Source organism: Prionailurus viverrinus, chromosome D4, assembly GCF_022837055.1.
Source record: "Prionailurus viverrinus isolate Anna chromosome D4, UM_Priviv_1.0, whole genome shotgun sequence".
Taxonomy (NCBI): domain Eukaryota; kingdom Metazoa; phylum Chordata; class Mammalia; order Carnivora; family Felidae; genus Prionailurus; species Prionailurus viverrinus.
The window spans coordinates 27,490,917-27,509,857 of NC_062573.1; the positions used below are offsets into that span (position 1 = coordinate 27,490,917).

The following is an 18,941-nucleotide window of genomic DNA, read 5'->3' on the forward strand; positions in this document are numbered from 1 at the left end:
GTGACATTACCATTATTTGGATTTCATTAGTTTTTGTGCTACTGTCCTTTTTCGGCTTCAGGATCCAATCTCAGATATGACATTGCATTTAGAATATTTAAAAAGCTCTCCAGGTGAACCTTGTGCAGCTACAGTTGAGGACCACTAGTGTATGGGGAGGGTACAATGCTCTTTCCTTCCTGTTTGCACACATTCCCCCCACAAACATTACATTTTTTTCCTCTTGGGGTGTATGCATCATACAATGATTACTCATACTCCATTATATTACTCAAGTGACATATTGAGGGCAGAATAACCATAATAGTCCTTTATATCTGGATGGCACTTCAGAATTTATACTTTGATATACACTGATTTGCTCAAGAGTGTATGAAATTGGCAGGGCAGTGATTATCATTCCAGTTTTATAGATGAAGGAATAACCTCAGAGAGGCTGGGTACTCACCTAAAGTAACATCTAACTTCCTCAGTACTTTTCATGCTGGGTCTAATCTTAGAAAATCTGGTCTCAATTTCATCTGCCAGAGTGGGTCAACATTAGTTAGAAAAGGGTAAGTGGAAGTTTCATGTTCTAATAGTGTTGCATTAAAGAGGAACCATAAGAGATTTGCATATGTGCCATGCACAGGGGCGTAAAGGTGAAACAGATGACAAAGTAGATGGAATGAAGAATATAGAATGTTAGAAGGAGAGGGATCTTCTCTTTTTACCTTTTAGGACCCTTTCTACTTGCCCTCTCACCCCACTCCCTGTATACACACAATCTCTGCTTTCTCACTATTCTCATTCAAACACCAGTGTGCATCTAAATATTTTCCAGTTTTCTTCTTGGCTTAAAACGTTGAGGTCACAGAATCAAAAGTTTTGCAACCATCTAAGCCCACTTTGTACTACCCTCCTCTCATGGTAGGTACAATGGTGGTTCTTAAAAATCCATGAAACACATGCTACTAAATCTAAAATGATCTCATGAGAAGTCCCAAAGCTTTAATTGTTTTTCAGGGATCCTTCATCCAAGTGAAAGATTAAGAACCATTGCAAGGGGAAGTGTTCTGTAACTGTAGGCTCATGACCACCTGTATTAGAAGCATTTAGTGTTTTTTTTTTTAATTTTTTAACGTTTTTACTTATTTTTGAGAGAGAGACAGAGTACAAGCGGGGGAGGGGCAGAGATAGAGGGAATCACAGAATCTGAAGCAGACTCCAGGCTCCAAGCTGTCAGCACAGAGCCCAATGAGGGGCTTGAACTCACGAACCATGAGATCATGACCTGACCTGAAGTCAGATGCTTAACCAATGGAGCCACCCAGGAGCCCCAGCATTTAGTTTTTTTAAAGGCAGATTCCTAGATTTTACCTCCAAAGAAAAGATTGCCTTATAAAGTTTTTATTTTTATTTATTTATTTTGAGTGGGGAGGGGCAGAGAGGGAGAGAGAATCCCAAGCAGACTCCGTACTGTCCGTTTAGAGCCCGACAGAGGGCTCGAACTCACAAACCCTGTGATCATGACCTCAGCCAAAATCATGAACCAGGTGTTTAACCAACTGGGCCACCTAGGCACCCCAGAAGGTTGCCTTATAAATTACAAATAATCTTATATAACTCTAGAAAGGATAATAAAAACCTCAAATCATATAATAAAAGTGTTACATATTTAAATTCCTATTTTCCAGAACAAAAAATTTTACCTTTGAAATTTAGATGTGGCAATCTACATCAGTGTCTCCAAATCTGCTTTGCGTCTCAGTACTTGTCACACTTGGTAATGCATTTTTTTTTTCGTGATTATCATTAGATAATGATATCTAAGGTCAGGAGGGCAAATACATTTCCACACTAGTCTGTCCACAAATTAAGCAATACTATCACTTTCAACACCACCATCTAGTGGCAAACACAGCTATTACGGTGCCAGTTTCACAGAGTGTATATAGCTTAATTGTTCTCAAACTTGTTTCTGCAGACACACAGATTAACAGCATTTCCCCTGGAAACAGATAAATGGCATTCTTTTCCAAATTTGCATGGACAGATGACGGAAGACATATTTATGAATGTGATCAATTTTAAAGTGTGTGTGTGTGTGTGTGTGTGTGTGTGTGTGTGTGTTTTCAACCACAACCTTCTCTTTCAATCTTTGGCTCCTGCTGGTTATTTTCTGCTAGTGATCTATTACTCCATAACAAATGAAAAGGTTTAGCGACAGCTTTTTATGGTTGTGCGTTTAACATCTGTGGATTTGCATGCTTTTGAATATTTTATATTGCAAGCCATTTATTCTCCCCACCACAAACAGGATAAAAAGCCCATATACAGAATTACATATGCAGAGAAATGATATAGGTGAGAGATGACGTTACAAGTAAGTAGGTAAAAGGATAGTATCGTTACAAGGATAACTGGTCATCGCATGGGATGAAAATACGATTCTATTTGGCCCTTTTCAGAGCTGTCCAGAAACAAAGATTACAATCTCTTCTATGTACATGGCATATTGACCCTCAATTTCATTCTCGCTTCAATTCCCGCAAAGTATGGAGCACACAAAAAACTCCCCACTTACCCCCTATTCCAGTGTGAGGCTCCCCATCCATTAGACTTTAAATAAGGTTTACTTGGGGTTCTTTGCTGACAATACATCGTTTTTACTGTGGAAAAATTGAATATACATAAGTATAAATAATCATCTGTGTATTCCTACCACGCAAGAATTTCTAACATTTCCCAACATCCGATAATTACGCTAATGTGGTAACTGCATATATCCATCCTTTTTCTTTAAAAATTCGAGAGAGACATCTTAGTGCATAAATCGTCATCGAATGTCCCCACTGGCAAGCAATGGAACGCGGAGTCGCTGACTGGCGGGGGGAATCGCAGCGGATCCGCTAAAGTCAACGGAGGCCGGGACCCGGGAAAGGAACCGAGGCCGGGCAATGGCTTCAGCGCTCCAACCCATAACCTTAACAGGGGCCGCCAGCGCCACCCGCAGGGAGCTCGCCTCCCTCTCCGCGCATGCGCCAGGCCCTGAGCCCGCACCACCCCGCCAGCGCGGCTTCTGCGCAGGCACCAAGTTCGGACACAGGAAGCGGAAAGTCTGCCGAGCTGGGTCGGCACCTCAGTGAAAAGTAGCCATGCGCGTCTTGGAGGAGACAGGGCCTGAGGCCACAGCGACCCCGTGCGGGTGCGTGAAGCCGGCTTTGGAAACAGGTAACTTCTAAGAGACCGGCGGTTCCGCACCCAAAAGAGGCCTAGGCCCAGGCCACCGACTTCAGGGCAGAGAGGGTCGTAAAATGTGAGAACTTGAATCGAAGTGCGTCATTGTACTTACAGCGAAGCCACGGATCACGTGCACCAGCGACCACGTGATTTTGCTGAGGCGAGCGGGATGATGTCATCTGTTCTGGGTAGCTGTGGTTGGCTTGGCTTAGGCGTGATGGCCGGAACAGCCACGTGCGGTGTAACGGCCTTTCTCTCAGGGGGTTCTTGCGCCTGTGGGAGAGATAGGATGTGAACGTTGGTGTTAACGCGCGTTAGGAACTAATAAATGCCCCAAGAGAGAGGCCTCCTGTGCTGTAGGAAGTGAGGAGGGAGATGTGGGAAAGTTCTGGGGCGGAGAGACGGGAAATCTTTTTAAAGTGGGCCTGGAAAGATGGGCATGGGTTTATTTTCCCTTCATCATAGCAGAATATTACTTTTAGAAATTAGAAGCAAATGGAAGAAAGTCAAAGTCCACCATCATCCAGAGAAAACCACTGTTAATATCTTGGTGTCAACCTACCATACTTCTTTCAGTGCATGCACGCTAGAATAATGAATTGATAAGTGACCCCATTGTTTTGTAACTTCTTTCTGAAACAAGTTTCATATAAATCTGTGACCATTAATAATTTTAAGGGATTGCACATTATTTTTCTTTAGAGATGTGTTCTAACTAACCAGTTCGCTATTGCTGGACGTTTAGGGTACTGCCAGTTTTCATTGTTCTGAAGAAAATTGTTAAAACTAAAATCTTTGTGTGTGTTATAAATGTTTAACTTAGATTAAATTTGCTGAAAGTACTTCTACTTGGTCAGAGGTTGTGCTCATTTTAAAAAGTTGTTGCACAGTGCCAGATTGCAGGCTTATATTTTGACAGGAAGGAGCAGGGCTCAGAGGTCTACATAGCATGGGATTGGGGAGCTGTAAGTCTGAATATTGGATGGATGGGGGGCGGGGGTGGGTGGGAACCGTTGTTTGGATTCAGGATTGTAGAGAACCTTAAATACCAGTGTAAGAAATAGAAAGTCTCTTAATGGTGAAAAGTGGAAAATTTAAAGTTAGAGGGTAGCGGGGTGCCTAGAGTAGCTCCATTGGTGTAGCTTCCGACTCTTGATTTTGGCTCAGGTCATGATCTCATGGTTGGTGAATTGGAGCCCCCCAATGGGCTCTGCCCTGACAGTATTGAGCCTGCTTGGAATTCTCTCTCTCTCCCTCTCTCTGCCCCTCCCAACTCCCCTGTGCTCTCTCTCAAAATAAATAAATAAACCTAAAAAAAAAAAGGGGGGGTAGCATAAAATTAAGGAACAGAGTCTAGAGGTTTGGTGTAGTGTATTTTAACAGGGAGAGGGACCTGCGTGGGGGACATGAATTATATAGTAAGGGTAATTTAACAGTCCAAGCAAGAGGTCAAGAAGACCAGAATTACCTTGTGTACAAAAACTCTGCATTAATAACTGTTGGTTTTTCTCTTATTACACAGTTAATACAATTGTAATTACTGTTAAAATGAGGGAAAGGCCTAAGTAAGAGCTTTGAAAAACACTCTTTGCTGAGCACTTGGTGTTATACTAAGTGCTTTAAATATTTTTTCCACGATATTGAAGTATTGTGAGATTCCTCACAACTGTTAATTCCACTATGATAAAAGTTCTTGTTGTTTCTTTTACCTTAGCTCAGTGTCTGGCAATTGTATACGCCTGGAAAGTGTTTGTTAAATGAAAACAGGACACAGGGGTCCCAACTTACTAGGTTAGGGCTGTTTTTTTTGGCCATTTTTCTTTATGGCATTTTAATGGAACACTAGAGACTTGTTTGGCCTCAGTTTCTTCATCTTTAAAGTATTTACTGTCTTTATTCCACAGGAACATGGATAAGGATAAACAAAAGAAGGCCTGTAAACATATTGGAAAAATATTTAAAGTCCTCAAAAACATACACAGTATGGAAGTATCTTAGAATCATAATATTGAGAGAGAAAAAGCAAGCCTGAGAAGATAACATGTAGTTTAATACCAGTTTTTATAGAGTTCAAAGACAAAATAAAAATTATGTAGGCATGCATATGCATGTGATCAAATTATATTTAAAAAACTATATTAGAAAAAGAAGTGAGTGACAAAGACCCCATTTAGGCACCTGTTTATCTCAGCGGGAAGGATGGGTGTGCCCTAGGAGAGAGACAACATTAAAAGATAACAATTTGCTGGTAAAACTCTAGTTCTTGGGATGCGTGGTGAGTACACAAGATTTCATAATATGATGGTCTAATATATATGTGTTACATATAATATTTAATATGTAGCCAATAATATAGTTTTTATAAGTGAAAAGTAAGGAAGGGTGCTGTGAGGGACACTACCAGGCCTATAATCTCACCACCTATGCTGGTAATGGAAGCTGGAAATAAAATGATGGTCTAGAGTGTCTTTATATCATCTCTTTTTTTTATTATTAAATTTTTTTTTTCAACGTTTATTTATTTTTGGGACAGAGAGAGACAGAGCATGAACGGGGGAGGGGCAGAGAGAGAGGGAGACACAGAATCGGAAAATGGCTCCAGGCTCTGAGCCATCAGCCCAGAGCCCGACGCGGGGCTCAAACTCACGGACCGTGAGATCATGACCTGGCTGAAGTCGGACGCTTAACCGACTGCGCCACCCAGGCGCCCCTATATCATCTCTTAAAAGAAGTTAGTAAAGCTTTCATGAAATGTAAAGAAAAAAAAAAGTTATTTGTAAATTAGTTGTGGATACCTTGGACTTTAAACCTATATTGATACTGGCTAGCCAGATTTCCTTCTTTTTTTTAAAATTTTTTTTTAACGTTTATTTATTTTTGAGACAGAGAGAGACAGAGCATGAACGGGGGAGGGGCAGAGAGAGAGGGAGACACAGAATCAGAAGCAGGCTCCAGGCTCTGAGCCGTCAGCCCAGAGCCCGACGCGAGGCTTGAATTCACAGACCGTGAGATCATGACCTGAGCTGAAGTCGGACGCTTAACCGACTGAGCCACCCAGGCGCCCCTGGGTTTCCTTCTTTTGAAAGGAGTTGCCACTTAGGAAAAAAAAAGGGTTTCTAATTATTATAAAAAGTTCAAATATTATACAAATTACAAAGTCAAATATAAAAATAATCCAAAAATCTCACTATCCATTTTACATGTTATCACATCCATTTACCAAAATGTTAAAATTTTGGTGAATATTCTTCCAAATAGTTTTCTCAGCATACGTGTACGTATTTAGGTGAATGTATAAACAAACTTTCATAAATGGGATTATGTTCTTTCACTTTTTCAATTCCCATTTTAATCAGGTTAGACTTAATGCTTTTTTCCATGTAACATGAATTTTTTGAGTATCTACCCCCATGCATGCAATATAGACAGTGAACATTGCAGTAAACAAAACAGAAAAACTCCTGCCCACAGGGAGCTTACATTCTAAAGGGACAGAGAGCTACTGGACAAGCCTAATCTGAAATCTACCCTGTGTCTAGACATTTTAGTAGTATGATCCCATGTACTCCCTTTATTGCTTAAACAACTTTGTTTCGTATGTTCTGTTTTTAATTGAATGCATCCCTATTTGGACATGTTTTCCCCACTATCCAAAAGTAGAGCATCCCTACAAAATGTTTCATAAGCTGAAATGGCATAATGCAAAGTAGTTACCATTAATTTATATGGAAAATATTTTGAGCATTCCTCAATGCAAAAAATAATCTCTCTTAGGCTTTTCTGTTACCTGAGGACACATCTTGCTAGTGGATGCACAAAACAAGATAAACCACAGATGCTCACAGACAAAGTTCAAAAATCTAGTGTCTTGATGCTCAGATGCTTCCTGGGGAAGGACCTGGGTGGGGCCGATCTCACACCTTGAGGTGCACCCTGCATCTATAACAGATCTCTGCAAAACAGATACTGAACAGTGTTTTCAATTTTTGCCTTTTTTGGTAAAAATAAACATTGGATTTCTTTTGATTAGCAAAAACAGGTACTAATGTAGGTCTTTTGTAAATGTGCAGTGGCTTAATGCAGACTTTTGAAAAGCATGAGGATATCTGTATACAACCTCTGTCTCCTTATCTTTAATTATTCTTTGCCTTATCTTTCATACTCCAGCCAAGCAAACTAGCTTGTTCCCTACATGTGCTATGACAGTTCTCATTTAACTTTGTGTATGTGTTATTCCCTCTATAGTAAATACCGTTTTAGCCCTGACCAAAGTCACATGCCTTAGAAAATGGTAACATAGAATTTGATTTATGGTCATAGTAGAACATCTAAAAATGCTCCCTGTCTTTCTTTTCTTAGACCTGTACTCTTTCTGGCTCATCATCCAAAGGGATATAATAATGTGTATGTAATAATGAGGCTATTTATATATATTCATGATACTATATGAATCATTTTTAATAGTTGCATAACACTTGGTAGATGTTAAAACTATGAAATCAGTGCATTAAAGAAGACATGTTTTCCTACATCTTTATTTGACATTTTGACTAATGATTTCTTACCTGATTTTCTTCTGTAGGGAATCTTTTAACTGAGCCAGTTGGCTACTTGGAATCCTGTTTCTCAGCCAAGAATGGTACTCCAAGGCAGCCATCTGTTTGTAGCCATTCGCGAGCTTGTTTGAGAATTCGGAAGAGCATCTTTAATAATCCTGAACATTCCTTGATGGGCTTAGAACAGTTTTCTCATGTTTGGTAAGTTGTTTTATAATTAGAAGTGGTTCTTTGGGCCAGAACTTGCCCTTGAGTAAAGTACTCCAGTTGAAGGCAATCTTGGAGTCTGCCATCCAGACAATCCTTCCTATTGCATGGAATTCATGTACCATGTTCTCACACGTGATTGTCTGTATATCTTGAGCAACCTCATGGAAGCTTGGAATCCACTGAGGGGGCATGTTCCATTTGCAGTTGGTTCTAACTATAATAAATGCCTTCTGTCGAGCTGAAATCTTCAGACCTTTTTGATTCTGCCTGTGGGTACCTATTGTCTTCTGGACCAGGGGTCAGCAAGCCACAGCCCATGGACCAAATACATCTACCTCCTATCTTTGTAAATATGTTTATGGGAACACAGCCACTCCTATTCATTTATGTATTGTGTGTAGCTGCTTTTGTGGTTTAGCGGCAGAGTTGAATAGTTACAACAGAGACTGGTTGGCCTGCAAACCCTCAAATATTTACTGTTTGAGCCTTTACAGAAAAAGTTTGCATGACTCTACTCTAGACCCATGAAGAATTAAGTCTATTCTTCCTAAAGACAAAAGAGCTTTAGAAATCTGGATACTTTAAATAATAAAGTATTACCTATATTAGGACCTGTGTTATACTAGTGTTACTGGTTATCACTTGGAATTCTGTCTCTGTCCATTCTTCCTCACTCCAGCATCACCAGTATGGCTTGGTCTAATTTTAAAGTGAAGACCTAAAATTAGGTATTTATTCTGAAATAGTTTATATTTCATGTTAATTTGGAGATGTGGGTAGAGTAAAAGCATGAGTGTCTGACCTAGTTTGTAGGATCTTGGTTAAATTAATTAAGTTAAAAACATTTACTGATATAAAAAAAAAATGGGTCTGGATCTATATAAAGAGATTTTTCTGTATCCCTCCTATTTTTCTCCTCTCTCGTCCTCACCCCTTTACACTCTTCAGAGATTATTGTTGTTAACAGCTTGGTGTATATCCTACCAGGCTTTTTGTTTTCCTTTTTTAATACACATAGAAGCATATACATACACATTGGGAGTGGGTGTTTGTTTTAAACAATGGAATATGTTTTCTTCACTTAACAGTATATATCATGACAGTACATAGAGATTTATCCTTTTTGCTTTGATGGCTGTCTGCTTTTGGAAAATATGGGTATACCATGATTTGGCCATTCTCTTGCTAATGGATAGTTATTTTGGTATTACAGTAATGCTGTAACAAACCTTCTTAGACACAATTCTTGACACTTGGGTATTTTTTTTTTTAATGTTTATTTTTGAGACAGAGAGAGACACAGCATGAGCAGGGAAGGGGCAGAGAGAGAGGAAGACACAGAATGTGAAGCAGGCTCCATGCTCTGAGTTGTCAGCACAGAGCCCGACGCAGGGCTTGAACTCACGAACTGTGAGATCATGACCTGAGCCGAAGTCAGACGCTTAACCAACTGAGCCACCCAGGCGCCCCGACACTTGGGTATTTTTTACAAATAGGGTATCAGAAATGGATATCGAGCTAGAGGGGGTGCATATTTATAACTTTGGAGAGCTACTGCCAAATTGCACTTTAGTAAGCTTAATTTATGTTTCAAAGATGTATAAAAATGACCTTTTCTCTGCATTCTTGCTGACACTATATGTTATCAGTTTTTTTTTTACATTTTTGCCTGACAGGGAAAAACAGTATTTTATTTTTCGGTTCAATTTCTAAATTAATTAGGTTCAACATCTTTTCATATGGTTGCTATTTTTTACTCTTTTGTGAATTGTCTATTCATGTTCTTGGCTTAATTTCTTATGAGTTGTCCTTTTCTTTGTGATATGTAGGAACAGTTTATATACCACAGATATTAACTCATCATCCATTATACAGGTAGCAGACATTTTCTCCTGAGATGACATTGTGTAGTCATAAATTTAATGAATTCAAATCTGTTGTTTCTCTTCTTGGCTTCCTTCTTTTGTGTTTTGTTTAGGAGCGCCTAGTCAAGTTATTTAACATTTCTGAGCCTCATTTTCCTCATTCTTTTTTTTTTTTTTTTAATTTTTTTTTTCCAACGTTTTTTATTTATTTTTGGGACAGAGAGAGACAGAGCATGAACGGGGGAGGGGCAGAGAGAGAGGGAGACACAGAATCGGAAACAGGCTCCAGGCTCCGAGCCATCAGCCCAGAGCCCGACGCGGGACTCGAACTCACGGACCGTGAGATCGTGACCTGGCTGAAGTCGGATGCTTAACCGACTGCGCCACCCAGGCGCCCCTCTTTTTTTTTTTTTTTTTAAAGACACACTTTTTTTTTTTTATATTTATTTGAGAGAGAGAGAGAGAGAGAGAGAGAGAGAGACAGAGCGTGAGCAGGGGAGGGGCAGAGAGAGGAGACACAGAATCTGAAGCAGGCTCCAGGCTCTGAGCTGTCTGCACAGAGCACAATGCAGGCTTGAACCCATGAACCGTGAGATTATGACCTGAGCCGAAGTCGGATGCTTAACCAACTGAGCCACCTAGGCACCCCACAATTTCCTCATTCTTAATGGGGATAAATTACAAATCTTACACTTGTTAAGAGAATTAAATGAGTATAAAATTGTCTAGCATACTGCCTGGCAAACAGAAGGCATTTACTTCGTAAATTTTGCTCATTTCGGCACTTGACAAACATTTGCTAAGTTCCTACCATATGCCAGTAATTGTGTTAGAGGCAAAGGATATGGAAATAAAACTCTGCCTCCCTTCAGGGAATCAGAATGGTATTTTCCCCCTCACTGCTTACATTTTAATACCATTAAAAGCATTGTTTCAGTTCTAATTTGTGGGATTAAAGATTGTTCCCCTCAAATCATTATGATACATTAACTTGTGTTCTTTTCTTACTCAGTGGTTTGGTTTATTTTCAATAGGATTTTGTTTGTTTTTCACAAAAATGGTCATTTGAGCTGTAAGGCAAAAGTGCAGCCTCCTAGGCTGAATGGCGCAAAGACTGGAGTTTTCTCCACAAGGAGCCCTCATCGTCCCAATGCAATAGGATTGACTCTGGCCAAGCTGGAAAAGGTAGAAGGTAAAAACATTTCCTTTCTACTTTTATCTTTTTATCCTTACCCAAAAGAAGTCTTCTAAAGCCAATGTAGTATTCACCACTGCCTGTTACTCAGATGATTACCAATGGTGCGAACCCCTGAGAACTATCAGACGTTGAAGAAAATGAAATGACTCAAGGAATGTTACACTTAGAAATCAATGCTCATAGGATGCTCAGAGTCTGATTATATCATCACATATGTCAGAATTTATTAAGTTATTTTAAAATAATGAAAGATTTCATAATCTTTACATTAGTAACCAAATTTTCTTTGACTTGGAGTACAATAAATACAAAATAATTCAAAAATAATTGGTCACTTTCAGAATTAATACACAGTAACTGGTTGTATGTGGAGATATGGTAAACACACAGGGTGGTGTTGTATTATTTCTTCCTTGCACCTTTGAGGAACTGGACGTGCATCATGGCTGTAGCATAGCTGTTAACTGTGATGTGTGGCAAAGGATCTGTGATGAATCTCACTATAATATTTAATACCGGTCAGATTGTGGAAGTACCTGTGTAGAAAATCAGATTAGTCTTAACTGTGTGTTCATATATAGCCTAGTTAATGGACCATACATTTTTTGGAAGCATCCCTTTCTTTTTTTTTTTTCTTATTAAAGTATAAATGATATGTTAGTTTCAAGTGTACTATATAATTCAATATTTATATGCATTGTGAAATCATCATCGTAATAAGTCTAGTAACCATTTGTCACCATACAGAGTTACAAAAGTTTTTTTTCTTATGATGTGAATTTCCAAGATTTACTCTCAACAACTTTCAAATATATGAGACCGTATTATTGACTGTAGTCACTGTGCTATACATCACATCCCCATGACTCATTTATTTTACAGTTGGAAGTTTGTACCTCTTGGTCCATTTCAGCCATTTCACCCATCTCCCCACCCTCTTCTCTCTGGAAGCCACCAATCTATTCTCTGTATTTTTGAGTTTTGGTTTGTATCTTTGTTTTGTTTGTTAGTAAAGCATCCTGTTCTTGAATCACTCTGACCTAATAAGCACATGTGTTGGGCAAAAGATGAAATAGGTATACTGGGAATCAGAAGACCATTCCAGGCCTTAGCTTGCTTGTTTGTAAAATGGGCTCAGGAGCAGGACCTGCCCTCTCTGGAACTCCATAGTATTTTTTAGGATCTTATGAGACAAAAGTTCTAAGAGTTGTTTTTAGGCTGCTTAGTACTAAATAGGTAAGACCAGTTATTTTGTTTGTTTTATCCCAGAACTTGAACTTCCTCCCCTGGATTGTATTCAGCTGGGCCTTAGGGAGGTTTTCCAGGAAAATTCTGTAGCCAGTTCAACTTGAGCTTTATCAGTTTGTGATGGCTAACCAGCTTGGGTAGTAGTACTGGAACATTTTATGATCATTCATGTAACCCACACATATTTTCTGAGCACTATATATGTGCCAGGCATTGTTCTAGGTGCTGAGGTATAGTGGTAAACAAATCAGATAAAAAATCCCTGCACTGCAGAAGAACTTAAAATTCTAACAGGGAGATCAAATGAGAAATGTAAAAGGCAAATACAATAACACTGTAGACATTTTTAAAAATTTTTTTTCAACGTTTTTTATTTATTTTTGGGACAGAGAGAGACAGAGCATTAACGGGGGAGGGGCAGAGAGAGAGGGAGACACAGAATCGGAAACAGGCTCCAGGCTCTGAGCCATCAGCCCAGAGCCCGACGCGGGGCTCGAACTCACGGACCGCGAGATCGTGACCTGGCTGAAGTCGGACGCTTAACCGACTGTACCACCCAGGCGCCCCTAGACATTCTTAAAAAATAAGTGTTATGGTGACTTCTAGTATTTATGTGGTGCTTGACAGTTTGTAAAGAGGGTTCACGTATGTTCAGTGTCTCTTTGGGCTTGATAGGGTAGCAGTCTTACTTCCATGGATGAAGGAACTGAGGCTCTTTGATGTTTGATAATTTTCCTAATAGCATTCAGTCAAGTGGTTGTCTGACTAAATCCCATGAATTTTTACCCATGTTACAATGCCTTTCCTCCTTCTGCAGACGTTGTTAGGCATAATCCATCACCTAGGAAATCCAAAGTCCTCATCCAAAGTTCCAGGCTCATTCACAGTGAGCATGTTGTAGAAATCAGTTTCCTGTGTTGGTCATGTTTAAAAAAAATTTTTTTTTCTTAACATTTATTCCTTTTTTGAGAGAGAGAGAGCCAGAAAGGCTTTGTAGAAGAGATGTTATATTAAGAGCCTTAAAGAACATGCAGGAGTTTGACAAGTAAAGAAGAGGATGGGTTTCCAGGTAGAATGAAAAGGGTGTTTTGATGGGGCGCCTGGGTGGCGCAGTCGGTTAAGTGTCCGACTTCAGCCAGGTCACGATCTCGCGGTCCGGAGTTCGAGCCCCGCGTCGGGCTCTGGGCTGATGGCTCAGAGCCTGGAGCCTGTTTCCGATTCTGTGTCTCCCTCTCTCTCTGCCCCTCCCCCATTCAAGCTCTGTCTCTCTCTGTCCCAAAAATAAATAAACGTTGAAAAATAAAAAAAAATAAAAAAGAAAAGGGTGTTTTGATACCAGGTATCAGAGAGCCTGGCGTGTAAGAGAATTGTGAGTAAGCTTGGTGAGACATAAAAGGATGCTGTTAGTTTATAATTGTTTGCACTATTCTTCATTGTTATTATTTCTAAGATGAGGTATTTTTCACATTATAGGTGGAGCCATATACCTTTCTGGAATTGACATGATTCATGGCACACCTGTCCTAGACATAAAGCCCTACATAGCTGAGTATGACTCACCACAAAATTTGATTGAACGTTTACAGGACTTTAATTTACAGAATAACCAATATAAGCACCCAAACACGCCCCGTTCCGGTGGCAAGACTGACAGCTGTGACCAGCAACAGCTCTCAAGGTATGATAAACCACAACACTATGGTCACACTGAGGAGAAACTTAAATGTGCCGAAGACAGAACTTCAGGAGAAAACTATATGAAACATGACAGCTCAACACAAATACGGCGAAACTCCCCTAAGCACAGGGAGATAGTGGGAGATTTGGGTGTCAAATCCAGAAGTGATCAGAGTCCAAGTGTGGCAGAAGAGCAAATCGGCCCATATTTCCTGGAGAAGAGCTTCTCAGAGGAAGGTACAGAAAGGAGGCAAAGGAGAGGGAAAGAAGCAGTGATTGCACAAGGAAGTAGTACAGAGGTCCAGCCTGTGGTCCTTCACGGCCGTCCCAGGAGGGCTGATGCAGCCCACTGCAGCGTGGTCCCCGCGTGGGTGAGAGAGGCCCCTGTGGCCACCTTGGAAGTGCGGTTTACTCCTCACGCAGAGATGGATCTTGAGCACCTCAGTTCAGGAGGTGTACCAGGTACTTTCTGTTTCTTATTTCTGAATGAGAGCTTTAGTCAAATTTGGTATTTCTGAGGGCAGTCATACAGCATATTTGTCAGGATGACTGGTCATAAGAAATGCAGGAGTATAAAATAATATTTGGGCAACACCACCATCTGACGACTTCCATTCAGCCATGTTGTTCAGTACAGTGAGTTCCAAAACTCAGTAACGTGTTTCTGAGAATGGCTGTTGCCTCATGAGGTGGCTCGTGATTTAAGTCCTCTTATGAATCTGTTACAGTAGTTCCTGGGGTTTTCAAACAGCATTCAGAAGCTAAATTATGCTTGTTCTATACTTATGTCAATTACATGTTTTCATCTGTTTTACTGTCTGACTAGAGAAATATCCCATCTTATGCCATCAGGTGGCACAGAGCCCAAGAGTAAGAGGTAAAGGGTCTCTTAGCACAGTTATTGTCACCATAAAGTCCCAGCCCTAAAGACATACCTTTCACTGTAGAAGAGGGGCCACAGGGCTTTTATTTGGAGCATGTTTACTTTACCACATGGTTTTTAACAAACACTGTAATCTGGTTTCCCCTGTCCACAGCAGATCCCGAGCAGCAATCTAGAATGAAGGAAGGGGCTGTTAAGAGGTAGCTGCAGTGATTCCAGCAAGAAGTAGCCAGTTAAGTTGCCAAGAGTGTGTCTGATTTCATCCGCCACTCCAGGATGTGTTTCTCATTCTTCCCTAATGCTTTGTGTTTAAACAAAGCATTTAATTAAAAAAAATTTTTTTTTCAACATTTATTTATTTTTTGGGACAGAGAGAGACAGAGCATGAACGGGGGAGGGGCAGAGAGAGAGGGAGACACAGAATCGGAAACAGGCTCCAGGCTCTGAGCCATCAGCCCAGAGCCCGACGCGGGGCTCGAACTCACGGACCGCGAGATCGTGACCTGGCTGAAGTCAGACGCTTAACCGACTGCGCCACCCAGGCGCCCCGTAAAGCATTTAATTTTTAAATTGACCTCTGTATTTAAGAAGTTCTGTTTATGGGGCACCTGGGTGGCTCAGTCAGTTAAGCATCCACCTCTTGATTTCGACTTGGGTCATGATCTCATGAGTGCAGAGCCTGCTTGGGATTCTCTCTCTCTCTCTCTCTCTCTCTCTCTCTCTCTCTCTGTCTGTCTCTCTGTCTCTCTCTGTCTCTCTTTCTCTGCCCTTCTCATGCTTACTCTCTCTCTCAAATAAATGAATAAAAAACTTAAAAAAAATGTCTGTTTATGAAAGTTGTTTCATCATTGTATACAGTTGATGGGAGGAGGAAGGTAAGTTTAAAAGGATTTTGTGATAGAACAAAGAAAGCAGTGCTGCCTGGAAGATACTTTGTATTTATACTTACCCTTTGGCCTGTGGTTATCAGTGAATGCTTCCTACTGTGGAAAGTTTTATCTTTTTCAAACTCTAGTGCTATGTTTCTGAGAGATTACAGTATGCCTTATTGATTTAAAAAATCATTAAGAGAAATTATGAAATGTAACTTTAAAATAAGGACTGATTTAGAACAGAATTTGGAGCCAATACAGAAATAAGAAATGACCTCAGGAAGTTTATAGTCTAGAAAAGAGAAAAGATATTGAATGGCAGCGTGTTGTGTGTGTTGGTGGGGGGGAGGACATGGGGATTGGTGCTGGAACGGAGTGTTGTGGGCACATGAGGCAGAGAAGGATTGTGACTTGGAGAGCAGAGAGGAAATCTGGGAAGGCTTCCTGGAGGAAAAAGTATTTGAGCTAAACTTGGAAGGTTTAGTAGGCAGAGAAGTGAGGTGCCAGATGAACAACCAAAGGCCTGGAGCTTTTACCAGTTACACTGTTACTAAAGAGTGTGATGTTTTTAAAGCTCCTCTTTTTTGAGTGGCCTTGGAGTCCTTTTATGAGCCATGCAATAAAGGAATATTAGCACTGCATAATTGGTCCTTCTTTTTTTTGTTTTTGTCTTTGTTTTTTTAAAGGATTCTATGTGATCAGCATTTGAATTGGTTGGTCTTTCGTTTTTGACCAAAAATTGAACTTCATGGCTTTACTTACAAACTTACTTATTGGATATAGCCCAGAGTGATTTTTGGCTGTTGTCTAAAAATTGAATTTACTTTCAGAAGAATAAAGATCTACCACCACTCCAGACGATATTTTGAATAGGGACAACACTGTTTAAATAACATACCCTCCTGGAAGGGCCCAGCCTTCATTTGGATGTATGTTATGTTGTAGCTATTAAAAGTTAGGTCACAGTTGGTGCTCCTGGATGGCTGAGTCAGTTAAGCATCCGACTTTGGCTCAGGTCATGATGTCGCTGTATGTGAGTTCAAGTCCCGCGTCGGGCTCTGTGCTGAAAGCTTGGAGCCTGCTTCAGATTCTGTGTCTCCCTCTTTCTCTGCCCCTCCTTACTCGTACTGTGTCTCCTTCTCTGTCTGAAAAATAAATAAACATTAAAAAAAAAAGTTAAGTCACAGTTAATTTTTTGTTTAAGTTTTGTACATACTGTATTTTTAAAAATTATAATACATCCACAATTATATAAATGCAGGAAGTTTGCTACTTAACAGGGTTAAACATCTTTTTACCTGAAATATAAACCTGGGTGGCATGGGGTGGCTTGTTCCCTAGTGATGGTGTTCAACTTTCTCAGCGTATCTGTTTTGTCATGTCCTTGTTCCTTAGGGAATGTGGTGTTACTTTTTTTTTTTTTTTTATGTTTATTTTTGAGAGAGAGAGTGCAAGCAGGACAGGGGCAGAGAGAGGGGGACAGAAGATCCAAAGTGGGCTCTGCACTGACAGCAGCGAGCCCAGTGTGGGCTCAAACTCGCGAACTATGAGATCATGACCTGAGCCGAAGTTGGACACTCAACCGACTGAGCCACCCAGTCGCCCCTGTGGTGTTATTTTAAGTAGGGGTGTGACACCAACTATCTGAGGCACCTTCTCTTACCTGTAGCTGTAGCTCTGGGTATATGTGGGTTTAGTCCTCTTTCTTGTGGGTTTCTGAGAATGCTGGGACTGTGAATGCATTTCCCTGACCATACTTCCTTTCTGAGAAGAAAATGACAAGGAATTGAATTAAAGTCTGTGTTGAGATTAGATAGAAGATTTTGTTTAGCACATGAAAATTGGGGGCATGCATAAGTTTAATCTAATGATAGTAAATACTACTTGAAAGTGACATTCTGTGTAATGACTGAATAGACTGGCAAACCGATTTCATTTTACGTGTTCATCAAGGAACCAACCAAACTCCACATTAAAGTTCACTGTAATGAAATTTGACGTGCATGACTTTCAGCATTAAGTTGTATTATTCTCATTGCAGATGGCAGTCAGTCTTCATTTAAATATTTTCAATCAGCAGAGGAAGCAAGGCATGCCATTGAGGCTGTGTTGTCAGCTGACCCTCGGTCTGTATATCGACGAAAGCTCTGCCAGGATCGCCTTTTCTACTTTACTGTAGACATAGCGCATGTCACTTGCTGGTTTGGTGATGGCTTTGCAGAGGTTCTAAGGATCAAGCCAGCTTCAGAGCCTATTCAAATGACTGACCCTACAGAGTCCTTGGTGTCTCTGGGATCGTAAGTAGCCTCTATCGTGTGTTTTAAACAGCCTAATTGACTTTGGATGGGGCTGTTGGATTATCTGTATAAGCTAACGATGTGCCGCCTTTGCAAAAAGAAGCAACACTTTGTGATCTCATTGCTTTGATTGATTTGGGTTGTTCAGAATATTTATTTGAAAAACCTATATTTTAATAAAGTGAGAGATGTAAAATTTAGAGAAATTGCCATATGCTTTTCAGTTGGTTAATGTTGAAGAATCCAAAGGTGTTGATGTCTCATTGATTTCTGAAAGAAGCTGATTATTCTTGGCACTTGGTAAAACTGGGTGGAGAGCATTCTAGCAGGAACTTAACAAGCTAAGGGGATCTGTTCAACAATTCATACTGGTTTTCTTGTCTGGAATAGCTTGACCCCTCTATTTTATTTTAAATCAAACTGAGTTAACATTGTTTTAAGAAACTAACAGATCTGGGGCACCTGGGTGGCCCAGTTGGTTGAGTGTCCGGCTTCAGCTCAGGTCATGATCTCACAGTTTGTGAGTTTGAGCCCCGCATCGGGCTCTGTGCTGGCAGCTTGGAGCCTGGAGCCTGTTTTGGATTCTGTGTCTCCCTCTCTCTCTGCTCCTCTCTTGCTTGTGCTTGCTCTCTCTCTCTCTCTCTCTCTCTCAAAAATAAATAAACATTAAAAAAAAATTTAAAAAAAACAAGAAACTAACAGATCGAACACAAGTGGTTATAAAGATTTTTAGAGATTAAACCCCTGTATATCAGAGACTTTGGCCCATACACATATATATGTATGTAGTATGCATATATTTAATCCTGATTCCAAAATAGAGACTCTGAAGTTTCTCTGGATGTCTTTGTATCAGAAAAGAAAGTCACTCCAGAGGTCCAAGAAAATAACTTAATTGCCGGGTTATTTCTTA

At 40.2% G+C, this 18,941-nt stretch overlaps 1 protein-coding gene and 1 long non-coding RNA gene across 6 annotated transcripts in view; one reads left to right on the forward strand and one right to left on the reverse strand.

Annotated features, from left to right (window-relative positions):
• Positions 1 to 3,204, reverse strand: part of LOC125150706 (uncharacterized) — a 36,487-nt gene extending 33,283 nt beyond the window's left edge. The window contains exons 1-2 of the long non-coding RNA XR_007146443.1: positions 3,121 to 3,204; positions 2,567 to 2,651 (exon numbers count right to left, since the gene is read on the reverse strand). This is a non-coding gene — a long non-coding RNA (uncharacterized LOC125150706). The remainder of the gene's footprint in view (positions 1 to 2,566; positions 2,652 to 3,120) is intronic.
• TRMO (tRNA methyltransferase O) lies at positions 2,701 to 18,597 on the forward strand. Of its 5 annotated transcripts, XM_047830940.1 has the most exons (6): positions 3,286 to 3,585; positions 5,127 to 5,497; positions 7,805 to 7,979; positions 10,888 to 11,045; positions 13,773 to 14,438; positions 17,773 to 18,597. In XM_047830940.1, exons 2-6 carry the CDS (start codon positions 5,491 to 5,493, stop codon positions 18,030 to 18,032), a joined length of 1,266 nt encoding a protein of 421 aa, XP_047686896.1. In that variant the 5' UTR covers positions 3,286 to 3,585; positions 5,127 to 5,490; the 3' UTR covers positions 18,033 to 18,597. The 5 variants fall into 5 exon arrangements, with proteins under 5 accessions (XP_047686898.1, XP_047686895.1, XP_047686896.1 ...); XM_047830942.1 differs by lacking the exons at positions 3,286 to 3,585; positions 5,127 to 5,497; positions 17,773 to 18,597 and adding exons at positions 2,701 to 3,213; positions 15,014 to 15,241; XM_047830939.1 differs by lacking the exons at positions 3,286 to 3,585; positions 5,127 to 5,497 and adding an exon at positions 2,704 to 3,213.
• Positions 18,598 to 18,941: the final 344 nt, after the last annotated feature.